General features: G+C 37.1%; 1 protein-coding gene across 1 annotated transcript in view; it reads left to right on the top strand.

Moving 5' to 3' along the window:
- TEX11 (testis expressed 11) overlaps positions 1 to 12,459 on the top strand; it is a 243,070-nt gene that overhangs the window by 18,495 nt on the left and 212,116 nt on the right. Inside the window, exons 3-4 of the mRNA XM_070291774.1 lie at positions 2,993 to 3,114; positions 9,927 to 10,011. Of these exons, the coding sequence (XP_070147875.1) occupies positions 2,993 to 3,114; positions 9,927 to 10,011 (207 nt within the window). The remainder of the gene's footprint in view (positions 1 to 2,992; positions 3,115 to 9,926; positions 10,012 to 12,459) is intronic.

Here is a 12,459-nt window from a genome sequence, read left to right as displayed (position 1 = left end):
ATCCACATAGTCAAAGGCTTTGGAATAGTCAATAAAGCAGAAATTGATGTTTTTCTGGAACTCTTGCTTTTTTGTTGATCCAGCGGATGTTGGCAATTTGATCTCTGGTTCCTCTGCCTTTTCTAAAACTATCTTGAACATCTGGAAGTTCACAGTTCACATATTGCTGAAGCCTGGCTTGGAGAATTTTGAGCATTACTTTACTAGTGTGTGAGATGAGTGCAATTGTGCGGTAGTTTGAACATTTGGCATTACCTATCTTTGGGATTTCAATGGAAACTGACCTTTTCCAGTCCTGTAGCCACTGCTGAGTTTTCCAGATTTGCTGATATATTGTGCAGCACTTTCACAGCAGCATCTTTTAGAATTTGAAATAGCTCAACTGGAATTCCATCACCTCCATTAACTTTATTCATAGTGATGCTTCCTAAGGCCCACCTGACTTCACATTCCAGGATGTCTGGCTCTAGGTGAGTGTGAGTGATCATGCCATCATGATTATCTGGGTCGTGAAGATCTTTTTTATACGGTTCTGTGTATTCTTGCCACTTTTTAATATCTTCTGCTTCTGTTAAGTCCATACCATTTCTGTCCTTTATTGAGCCCATCTTTGCGTGAAATGTCCCCTTGGTATCTCTAATTTTCTTAAAGAGATCTCTAGTCTTTCCCATTCTATTGTTTTCCTCTATTTCTTTGCATTGATTGCTGAGGAAGGCTTTCTTATGTCTCCTTGCTATTCTTTGGAACTCTGCATTCAGATGCTTATATCTTGCCTTTCCTCCTTTGCTTTTCACTTCTCTTCTTTTCCCAGCTATTTGTAAGGCCTCCTCAGACAGCCATTTCACTTTTTTGCATTTCTTTTTCTTGGGGATGGTCTTGCTCCCTGTACAATGTCACGAACCTCTGTCCATAGTTCATCAGGCATTCTATCAAATCTAGTCCCTTAAATCTATTTCTCACTTTCACTGTATAATCATAAGGGATTTGATTTAGGTCATACCTGAATAGAATCTGATGCTGGGAGGGATTGGGGGGCGGGAGGAGAAGGGCACAACAGAGGATGAGATGGCTGGATGGCATCACCGACTCGATGGACATGAGTTTGGGTGAAATCCGGGAGTTGGTGATGGACAGGGAGGCCTGGCGTACTGCAGTTCATGGGGTTGCAAAGAGTCGGACACAACTGAGCGACTGAACTGAACTGAACTGAACTGAATAGTCTAGTGGTTTCCCCAACTTTCTTCAGTTTAAGTCTGAATTTGGCAATAAGCAGTTGATGATCTGAGCCACAAACCACTACTTGTCTTGCTTTTGCTGACTGTATAGAGCTTCTCCATCTTTGGCTGCAAAGAATATAATCAGTATAATTTCAGTGTTGACCATTTGGTGATGTCCATGTGTAGTCTTCTCTTCCACATCTTAGCTATTGTAAATAGTCCTGCAGTGAACATGAATTTGCACATATCTTTTCAATTAGTTTTTTTAATTTTCTTCAGAAAAATACCTAGAAGTAGAATCATATGGTAGTTTTGTTTTTAATTTTTTGAGGAACTTTACCATTTTCCATAGTGGCTGCACCAATTTACATTTCCACTGACAGTGCTGAGGCATCCCTTTTCTCCTGATTGCTGCCAAAACTTATTGCTTGTCTTTTTATGATGACCATTCTAACAGGTGTGAGGTGATATCTCATTGTGGTTTTGATTTGCATTTCTTTGATGATTAACGATGTTGAGCTTCTTTTCTTCATGTACCTAGTGGTCTTCATTATGTTTCCTAAGTTGGAGTTTTTACCATTAAGTTGTCTGATTTCTTTATATGTTTTGGGTATTAAGCCCTTATCAGATATATGATTTGCAAATGTTTTCTTCCATTCTAAACTTTCATAAATCTGTTATCAGTATTTTGAGCAAGGCATAATGGTTACCTAATCTTGGAAGAATAAAAAAATTTAGTATTAGCCTATTAACTGCTTTATGGGAGTAAGGAAGCTAGAGGTCTTTTATTTTCATATGTATCATTACTTGAGACCTCTGAAATATATATGGTATGTTTACTCTAAAATCTGACCATGCAGGGTTCTAAAGATTCTATGAGCTTTAAAAAATATTTGAGTATATTTGAAATTAATTTGCTTTGTGAAGTGGCCATATGAATCTATTTTCTGATATTTAACGAAGAATTTCATTTAGAAGATTTATTGTTTATTTTAACAGGTTAAAAATCTGTTTATTGTAGCAGATTAAAAATATTCCAGAAGGTGTTCTTATTAGTATTGTTAATGCTAGTTAATGCTCAGAAGCAATGCAAGAAATTAGAGACATGTAGGTTATGAAGACCTCTGTTACGTGAGTTTGAAAAAACTTCAATTTTGATAATGTGAAAGGCATCAATTATGGGTATACATCATGTTTTAGTTTTAAGGAATTCTATGGCTTAATCAGGTTCAGCCATATGGATTCTGGAGCTCAAGTCTTTTTAGAAAATGGTGAAATCATTTCTACAGATTCAGTAACTGGTTAATGTTGTTGCTAACTGAGCATGTCATTTTTTTCTCAGAAAGTAGGGTCAAGACTTCAGAGTATGTTTGCCTAATGCTTGAATGTATTAATAAGTATCTCAGTTTTACAGGGCATATATCTTAATTCTCCCTTCAGAATTTCTACATTTTGTAGTTTTGAAGACATTGTTAATTTCTATTTTGTAGTTTTAAAATGACCTATTAATAACAATACTGTTTGTGAAGTCAATGCATTTTACTTTGAGAATGAGTAATGGTGATAAAGTTATAAATAAGTGACTCCCAGGAAATAGAAAATTTATTTGAAAATTGTACTCTTCCTTTAGCTAAAATAAACTTTATCTCCAGTTTAGTTTTACTCTAAGGATCATTGAAGTTTCTTCACGCTGTAGGAACAGATTTCAGAATGATTTGCTAGTTTCAGCCAATGTTGACAGTTCATGTCACTTTTATCATTTATTGTTATTTCAGAAACTGTTGAAAACCTAATTGCAACAGACATTTCACCTAACACACCTGAGGCAATTGATAGACTCTTCATGGATATAGGAAATATCAACAGAGGGTCTATGGCTGAAATACAGGATTGTCAGGTTGGTATAAAAATAATTTAATGATAAGCTTTTATGAGTCACTGTTTTAATTAATGTATAAATAAAAAACAATCTTCATGATTAACATGAAATCTAAATACATAGAAATCAAGCTTAATGGCACATTTAGGGAAAATAGTGTTTTAGAAACCAATGGAAAAATATGTCTCAAATTTAATATGTACTATATAACCTCTCTAGGCTTCACTCTTCTCATATGTTAAAAGGAGAATAATAAATGTTGTTATGAATAGTGAACAAAATAACATATTTAAGGTCCTGGGTTGTTGTTGTTCAGTTGCTGACTTGTGTCTGACTTTATGACTCATGAACTGTACCACGCCAAGCTCCCCTGTCCTTCACTATCTCCTGGAGTTTGCTCAGATTCATGTCCTCTGAGTCAGTGATGCTATCTAACCGTCTCATTCTCTCCTGCCCCCTTCTCCTTTAGCTTTTAGTCTTTCAGGCCCTTTTCTAATGAGTCGGCTCTTTGAATCAGGCGGCCAGAGTACTAAAGCATCAGCTTCAGCATCATTCCATTCAGGGTTGGTTTCCTTTAGGATTGACTGGTTTGATCTCCTTGCAGGCCAAGGGACTCTCAAGAGTCTTCTCCAGCACCACGGTTTGAAAGCATCAGTTCTTCAGTGCTCAGCCTTCTTTATGGTCCAGCTATCACATCTGTATGTGATTACTGGAAAAACCATAGCTTTGACTATACAGACCTTTGTTGGCAAAGTGATATCTCTGCTTTTAATACACTGTCCAGATTTGTTATATAGCTTTTATTCCAAGGAGCAAGCATCTTCTAATTTCATGGCTGTGCTCACCATCCACAGTGATTTTGGAGCCCCTTCTACGTGCCATGAAGTGATGGGATCAGATGCCATGATCTTAGTTTTTTTAATTAAGCCAGCTTTTTCACTTTCCTCTTTCACCCTCATCAAGAGGCTCTTTAGTTCTCTTTCTGCCATTAGGGTGGTGTTATCTGCTTATCTGAGATTGTTGATACTTCTGGCAATCTTAATTCCAGCTTATGATTAATTCAGCCCTGCATTTTGCATGATGTACTCTGCATGTAAGTTAACAGGGTGATAATATACAGCCTTATCATACTCCCTTCTCAGTTTTGAACCAATCAGTTGTTCCATGTCCATTTGTAATTGTTACTTCTTGCCTGCATACAAGTTTCTCATGAAACAGTAAGATGATCTGGTATTCCTATCTCTTTAATAATTTTCCACAGTTGTGATTAACACAGTCAAAGGCTTTAGCATAGGCAATGAAGCAGAAGATGTTTTTCTGGAATTCCCTTGCTTTCTGTATGATCCAACGGATGTTGGCAATTTGATCTCTGGTTCCTCTGCTTTTTCTAAACCCGTCTTATACATAGTAGTTAGTCACTTAATAGTAATTCTCTTTCCCTTCCTTTTGCAGTAAAATAAGAAACTACCTAGTAGTGGGGAACTCAGTTGACTATAAGCCTTCGGAGGTAGTGTTTATTTTGAGGGGAGGGTATTTTTTTTTTCTAGTGTTTCATTGGAAGTCTGTCACTTAATTTTGAAATTGCCTTGAGGTTCTGAAACATTTTGAAAATGTTTATCTTGGGCAGATCCTTCCATTTAGGTGACTGTACAAATGGAAAGGTGAGAAGAAAGTTTATTGTAAATATCTTTCATATGAAGGGCACAGCAACCCACTCCAGTATTCTTGCCTGGAGAATCCCATGGGCAGAGGAGCTTGGTGAGCTACAGTCCATGGGGTCACAAAGAGTCAGATACGACTGAGTGACTAACACCCCACCCCCACATATGTAGCTTTATATATGATTCATATGCCATATAAGTTACCCAAGTGTATAAGTCAATGATTTTTAGTATTTCACAGAGTTGTATACTTATCACCAAAGTGAACTTCAGAACATTTTCATCACCCCAGAAAGAAACACACTATTTCCTTCTCTCTTCTCCAGCTCTAGACAGCTTCTAATCTACTTTCTGTCCCTGTGGATTTGCCTATTCTGGACATATTATATAAATGGAATTATACAATATGTGGTCTTTTGGGACTGACTTCTTTCAATTGAAAGTGAAAGTGCAAGTCACTCAGTTGTGTCCAACTCTTTGCGACCCCCAGGCCAGAATACTGGAGTGGGTAGCCTCTACTTTCTCCAGGGGATCTTCCCTTAGCATAATGTTTTCAAAGTTCTTCCATGTTATAGCATGTATCTGTAACTCATTACCTTTTATGGATGAATAATATTTCATTCTTTGGGTGTGTCACATTTTGTATATCCATTCATCTGTTAATGAACATTTGGGCTCTTTATACCTTTTGGCTGCTATAAATAATGTTGCTATGGCACTATTAACAATATCTGGGACATGGAAGCAACCTAGATGTCCACTGACAGATGAATGGATAAGGAAGTTGTGGTACATATACACAAAGGAATATTGTTGTCAGTCACTAGGTCATTTCTAACTCCTTGCAACTCCATGGACTGTAGCACACCACCACTCCCTGTTCTTCACTATCTCCCAGAGTTTGCCCAAGTTCATGTCCATTGAATTGGTGATGCTATCCAACCATCTCATCCTCTGCCACCCTCTTTTGCTTTCAATCTTCCCAGAGTGAAGTAAGTCAGAGAAAGACAAATATCGTATATTAATGCATATGTATGGAATCTAGAAAGATAGTATTGATGATCCTAATTTCAGGGCAGCAAAGGAGACACACTTTGCTGTCTGTGTCTATGGAATAGACTTCTGGACACAGGGAAGGACAGGGTGGGATGATTTGAGAGAATAGCCTTGAAACATATATGCTAGTATATGTAAAATAGATAGCCAGTGGGAGTTGGATGTATTACACAGAGAACCCAAAGCTGGTGCTCTGTGATAACTTAGAGGGGTGGGATGGGGAGGGAGGTGAGAGGGTTCAAGAGGGAGGGGCACATATATACCTATGGCCAGTTCATGTTGATGTATGGCAAAAACCATCACAATATTGTTAAGTAATATTCTCTAATTTAAAAAGTATTAATCCAAGTGAAAAATAGCCCTGTTGATATTTTAATAAAGATTATATTAAATCTATATATAAATCTGAGGAGAATGAACATCTTAAAAATAATGCTGCTATGAACATTCATGTACAGGCTTTACATATTTTTAAAAAATTTATTTATTTTTTAATTGAAGGATAATTGCTTTACAGAAATTTTGTTGGTTTCTGTCATTTCTTTCCAGGTATGTACCTAAGAGTGAATTTGCTGGTCATATAGTAGTAACTCTTTTATTTTTGAGGAACTGCTGGATTGTTTTCCAAAGTGACTACCATTTTACATTCCCACCAGCAGTGTATGAGTGACCCAATTTTTTCACATCATAAGCAAAATTTATTGTTATCTGTCTTTTTTATTATAGCCATTCTAGTGAATGTAAAGTAGTATCTCATTGTGCTTGTTTTATTTTTAATTGTGGTAAAGTATACATAACATAAAATTTACCATCTTAACTATTTTAAAATGTAAAATTTAGTAGTATCAAGTACATTCATATCATTGTGCAACCAATTCCTGAACTCTTTTCATCTTGAAAAACTGAAATTCTACACCTGTTAAACAACAACTCCATTTTCCTTTTCCCCAGACTCTGTCAACCACCATTCTGCTTTCTATCTCCATAAGTCTGACTACTCTTGGTACCTCATATAAGTGGAATCATAACAGTATTTATTGTTTTGTGACTCTAGGGCATGTGGACTTTAGTAGTTGTGGCATGCAGGCTTAGTTGTCATGAGAAATGTAGAATCTTCCTGGACCAAGAATTGAACCTATGTCCCCTGTGTTGGCAAGTGGAGTCTTAACCACTGGGCCGCCAGGGAAGTCCATGATCACTGTCTTAAATGACTGAATAATATTCCATCTAGTAGATATATTGTAATTTGTCTATATATTTCTTTATTACTGTGTGTTTATATTGTTCTTAATTTTTCACTATTGTAAATAATGATATGAGGAACACTAGTAAGTGCAGAGATTATCCCTTCCATATTTTAGATTATTTCAGTAAAACAATTACTGTGTCAAAAGATAAGAACATTTTTTGGCTCTTTTTACATATTGTTAAATTGCTTTCCGAAATACCAAAATAGGCAACTTCTTTAAGTTGCTTTATTCTGGATGTTTATATTTCCCCCTAAATACCATTTGTTCTTCTGGGAAATTTTGAGTCAAATATTAACTCCATGTGCTTTTGATGAAACATATCAAATAATACTTCATGTGAAAGTCATCATTAGGTCAGTTGTGGGATGGGGATACTATGTGAGAGAGATGGAGGTGAGCATGATAGATAGTGAAATGATGGCCATGCCAAATAAATAATCTGTTTAAAGCGGAGCTCATCATGGAAATTTGAAACCATAGTGGGGAAAAGTGGCACTGGAGAAAATAAACTAATAAACTAAAATACAATTGTGTACCATTATTGTACACAAACTGAGTTTAAATTTTTTTCCAGTTATTATTCCTCTTAGTCATTTGCTATCAATATGTTTATGATAAGAATAGTAGGTATAACTTTTATTATAGTCACCATAGCACACTGGGAGATTTAGGCCAGAGCTGTGGTATATTGGTCTCAGGCAGTAGTACCACCCAGGATGAACTATTGCCTCTAGAGATCTCTGGCCAGAAGCCAACTTATTGCAAATTTTATTCTTGTGATGCTATGAGATTGATTCATTTTTTCATCTGGTTGACTAGGTTCCACCTGATAGAAAGATAAACCCCAAAAGAAGCTACCAAAATCTTTGCTCCCCTTGTTCCTAGAACAGGACATAATAAAATGAATCTTATTATTTGAATATGTATTCTTTACTTAGCACTTTGGTAGGTAATGTGAGTGCTACATAAATTGAGTAAGATATGATCTTTGATATCAAGAAGCCTAGTTGGGAAATAAGAGTAACAACAAAAACAAAGGATAAATGATACAAAGGTCGCTGAGGGTCGGACACGACTGAGCGACTTCACTTTCGCTTTTCACTTTCATTCATTGGAGAAGGAAATGGCAACCCACTCCAGTGTTCTTGCCTGGAGAGTCCCAGGGACTGGGGAGCCTGGTGGGCTGCCGTCTATGGGGTCGCACAGAGTCGGAGAAGACTGAAGTGACTTAGCAGCAGCAGCAGCAGAATTTAATTGTTCAATTATGTGAAACTTAGTGAATACAGGAATTCAGAGAAGAGAAAGATAATGAAGAATGGAGTGGTTGTTGAAAATTTCATGTATGTTCTTGATGAGGTTGAATTTGAATTTGAATTACATAAAGATAAGGGGAGGAGGTATATCTGGTGAAGCCAACAGTATGTATTTCTTGTTGTTTAGTCACTAAGTTGTGTCCTACTCTTTGCGGCCCCATGGACTACAGCGTGCCAGGCTCCCCTGTCCTTCACTATCTCCTGAAGGTTGCTCAGACTCATGTCCAATGAGTCGGTGATGCCATCCAACCATCTCCTCCTTTGTTGCCCCCTTCTCCTGCCCTCAATCTTTCCCAGCATCAGGGTCTTTTCCAGTGAGCTGGCTCTTCACATCAGGTGGTCAAATTATTGGAGCTTCAGTGTCAGCAACAGTCCTTCCAGTGAATATTCAGGGTTGATTTCCTTTAGGACTGACTGGTTTGTATGAATAAAGGTACACAGATAGGACTGAACAAGTTGTGTTGATAGGACAGTGATATAATTACTCTGATGCTAAGTTTTTGGGAGAAAAGGTAAAATGAGACTAGGTTATAGAGGACATGTGCTGGAGTCTAGCTTCAGCAGCCAGGGAATCAGCCTGAAGGGGTGAGCGGTGTTGGTGGACAATGATGTAGCCTCTGACTCAAGGTGCGGGGCTACATGTTTATTTCAAGCTTCAGGGTTTCTTTTATACTTTGACAAAAGCGTTAGGTTAGAGGTTTGACATTTTTAGTTCCCCTCCCACCCAGATTTATTGTCTCCAGAAATCATTGTTGCCCTACAAACAGAGTTCCTGCTTCAGCGATTCAATCGGCTTTACTATCTATTATCTACTTCCTCTTATGTGTCCTATACTTAACTTGTGATTACATTGTAACTCAGGCTTCATTCCTCAGTTTATTTCTTATCTTTCTAAATCCTGTTTGCCCCTAGCATCTTAAGATCACTATCTCCTAAAAAGGCTTCTAGCTATTAATATCTCTAAAATTCCTAATCTCTATAAGCTATAGTAAAATATGCTAACACTACAACATTCCTTAAACTTTTAGCTTCTAACTATTCTTAATTACTCCTAAACCCTAAACTCAGCAAACTTCTTTTGCCATAAATATTTCCCTCACAAACAGGTCTCAGATAACAATCCTTCCCATGGCCTCAAGCTGTGGCCTATGTGCTCATCCTGGAACATTCTTTGTAAAGATCCTTCCTTGAACAAATGTCAGTGGTTACTTTATAGATTATTTTCTGGGCACAACTGCAGAAGGCTTTGTGCTTTCTCATGCTTCTCTCAAGAACAGTAAGCACCTTAACATTCTTTCCAGCCAACTCAACTGAAGAAAGGAAAGAACAAGTCAGAATCACAAGACCTAACTCCTTCATCCCAGGACCATGCCTGTGGGATGAGGAGAGGGGGTTGGGGCCGTGCCTCCATTTTGTCAGTAATGCCTAACACGGCTCCTGACAGACATGTAAATAACCTGCAATAGTCACATAAATATGAAATATGCAAGAAAGAAAATATCACTGGAGGCAGACAGTATTTTAACTAAGAAAATGTTTCTGTTGCACAGATTGAAGAAATGGCGGTAAACCTGTGGAACTGGGCAATTACCAATAAAATGGATTTGGTGATAAATGAAGAACAGAAAGCTAAAGGTATGTATACGTTTTGTAACTCATACTATGAGGAATATTCTTATTGTACATCAGATTGTGTTCCTGTAATTTAAATATTTTGATCAGTTCTTAAGTGCATATTTATTGAAAGAAAATAAAACAATCCTTAGACCGTAGTTTCTCAAGCAAACCCTGCCGTGGTTTTATGGTTTTTCAGAGGTTAGCTCTTTTTCATAGAAATGTAAAAGCTTCACTGAAGAAATAGTCTGGTGGTGAACAAAAAAGGTGATTAAAAATGAGGTGGGGAAAATGAGAACTTGAAGAAATGTCAAAGGACATGGTTTATTTCTCTGGAGAAGAGATGATCAGAATCGTCCAGATTCTGAAGAACCATCAAATAGTAGGTTCTCTTCTCCGTTAAGAAAATAATGAAAAATGTTGCTGTGTGAGGAATTTAGATTGAATAAAAAATCTGTAAAGAATAGTTTCTTCATGAGGTGCATTGATAAACATTGGACTGAGTTACTGAGGAAAATTATAGAAGTTTTTGTGAGAGCAAACAAGAATAACAACAACTAAAAAAAAACCCAAATCATATTCATCTGCTTGGGTGTATTAAATGTGATCCACTGTCTTGCAGAGTATGAGCACTTTAGCTAAATGGGCAGGATCTAGTGTGCTGACAGTTACTGATTTCCAACAAGGATAGTGACAGTTAATGCATTTTTGGAAAGTATATTGCCTCGTTATAAAGAGTATGTTGAGGCAACCTGTCAAAAGGTGAATCTCTGTAGTGCTTTGCCTTGTAGACAAATGAATTTTGTCTGTATGCAACAAATAGAATTTAATACTAAATATTTATCTGTATGAATATAAACCAAATTGTATACAACCTCAGTGTACGTATTGGGTACTTAGTGGTTAGTATAGCCAATAATATACTTACTTATTAGCTCATTCTTTTATTAAGATGTTTAGAGAACAGTTCTGTCTCTTTAACTCTCAGATAAATGTTGATACCATTACTCCTAGAAGGCTTAGCTCCTGGAGTTGTGAGGAGGGAAGAGTTGGAAATATATCTGTGGGAGAAACCTACTGCACAGATGAATTGTGTGATGTTTAAATGGGTTAATTCTAAACTCCTCCCATTCTGCATATCAAGGGACACTGCTTTGGCTGTTTTTCACTTCTTGCCCAATAGTGAGGATTTGGTAGATGAAGTGAGAGCTGCAGCCCTAAGACCTTTCCTAATGTACTGACTCTGCAGTTCTGAGATATTTGGGTGCTTGTTATGTGTACAGTATTTTTAAGATACAGTGGAATACAGGATGTAGTGCAGGAAGCATCTGGTTTAAAAAAAAATTATTTCCAAAATACGTTGATTGGTTGGAAGATATTTTGTCTCAAAAACAAATTCAATGTGCCTGGATTATGTTATGTGATCAAAAAAGTCATTAAAGATTTATGCACTGTAATTTTTTATTATTGGGAAGGATTATGGAACAATGGACAGAAATGGGAAAGTGAGAAGTAGAGGAATGACTTGTAAACTTTAGTTTTTGACCTGTTGTATTTGAGGTGACAGTAAAGTTAGAGATGTGAGACTGGAGCTAGTGTGAAAGGTTGGGCTGCCTATAGATTTGATAGTTATTCACATGGAGATGATTGTTGAAGCCACACAAGTTGTTGAATTGTTGGAGAAAAGAAAGAACAGTGGTTCTTAAATATTCGTATAAATGAGATTCCCTTGTGGAGCCTTTTTCAAATACAGATGCTGAGGCCCCATCATTGGAGGTTTTGATTTTGGGGTTTAGGAGGAATTCTGGGCATGTCTATAATTTGTAAAAATTTCTTAGGAATTTTCATGCAAAGCAAATTTTAAGAACCAATGGTGTTGAGAGAATAGTGAGATTTTAACCTTAATTCTTCCAGTTAAGTAAAAGAAGTAAAAGAGCAAGGATAAGAGACATAAAAGGAATAGTCAAAATATTCTAGAGGAGACTCACTATCCACTTAGTTCAGTCACTCTTGTTTCTGACTCTTTGCAACTCCATGGACTGTAGCACACCAGGCTTTTCTGTCCATCTCCAACTCTTAGAACTCGCTCATACTCATGTCCATTGAGTCAGTGATGCCATCCAACTATCTCATCCTCTGTCATCCCCTTCTCCTGCCTTCAATCTTTCCCAGCATCACGGTCTTTTCCAATGAGTCAATTCTTCACATCAGGTGGCTAAAGTCCTGAAGCTCCAGCTTAACATCAGTCCTTCCAGTGAATATTCAGGACTCGTTTGATCTCCTTGCAGTCCAAGGGACTCTCAAGAGTCTTCTCCAACACCACAGTTCAAAAGCATTTATTCTTTGGTGCTCAGCTTTCTTTATAGTCCAACTCTCACATCTATACATGGCTACTGGAAAAACCATAGCTTTGACTAGAAGGACATTTGTCGGCAAAATAATGTCTCTGCCTTTTAATATGCTGTCTAG

Source organism: Ovis canadensis, chromosome X, assembly GCF_042477335.2.
Source record: "Ovis canadensis isolate MfBH-ARS-UI-01 breed Bighorn chromosome X, ARS-UI_OviCan_v2, whole genome shotgun sequence".
NCBI classification, from domain to species: Eukaryota; Metazoa; Chordata; class Mammalia; order Artiodactyla; family Bovidae; genus Ovis; species Ovis canadensis.
The sequence above is the reverse complement of the archived record's forward strand: the minus strand, read 5'-3'. Positions and strand labels throughout refer to the sequence as shown.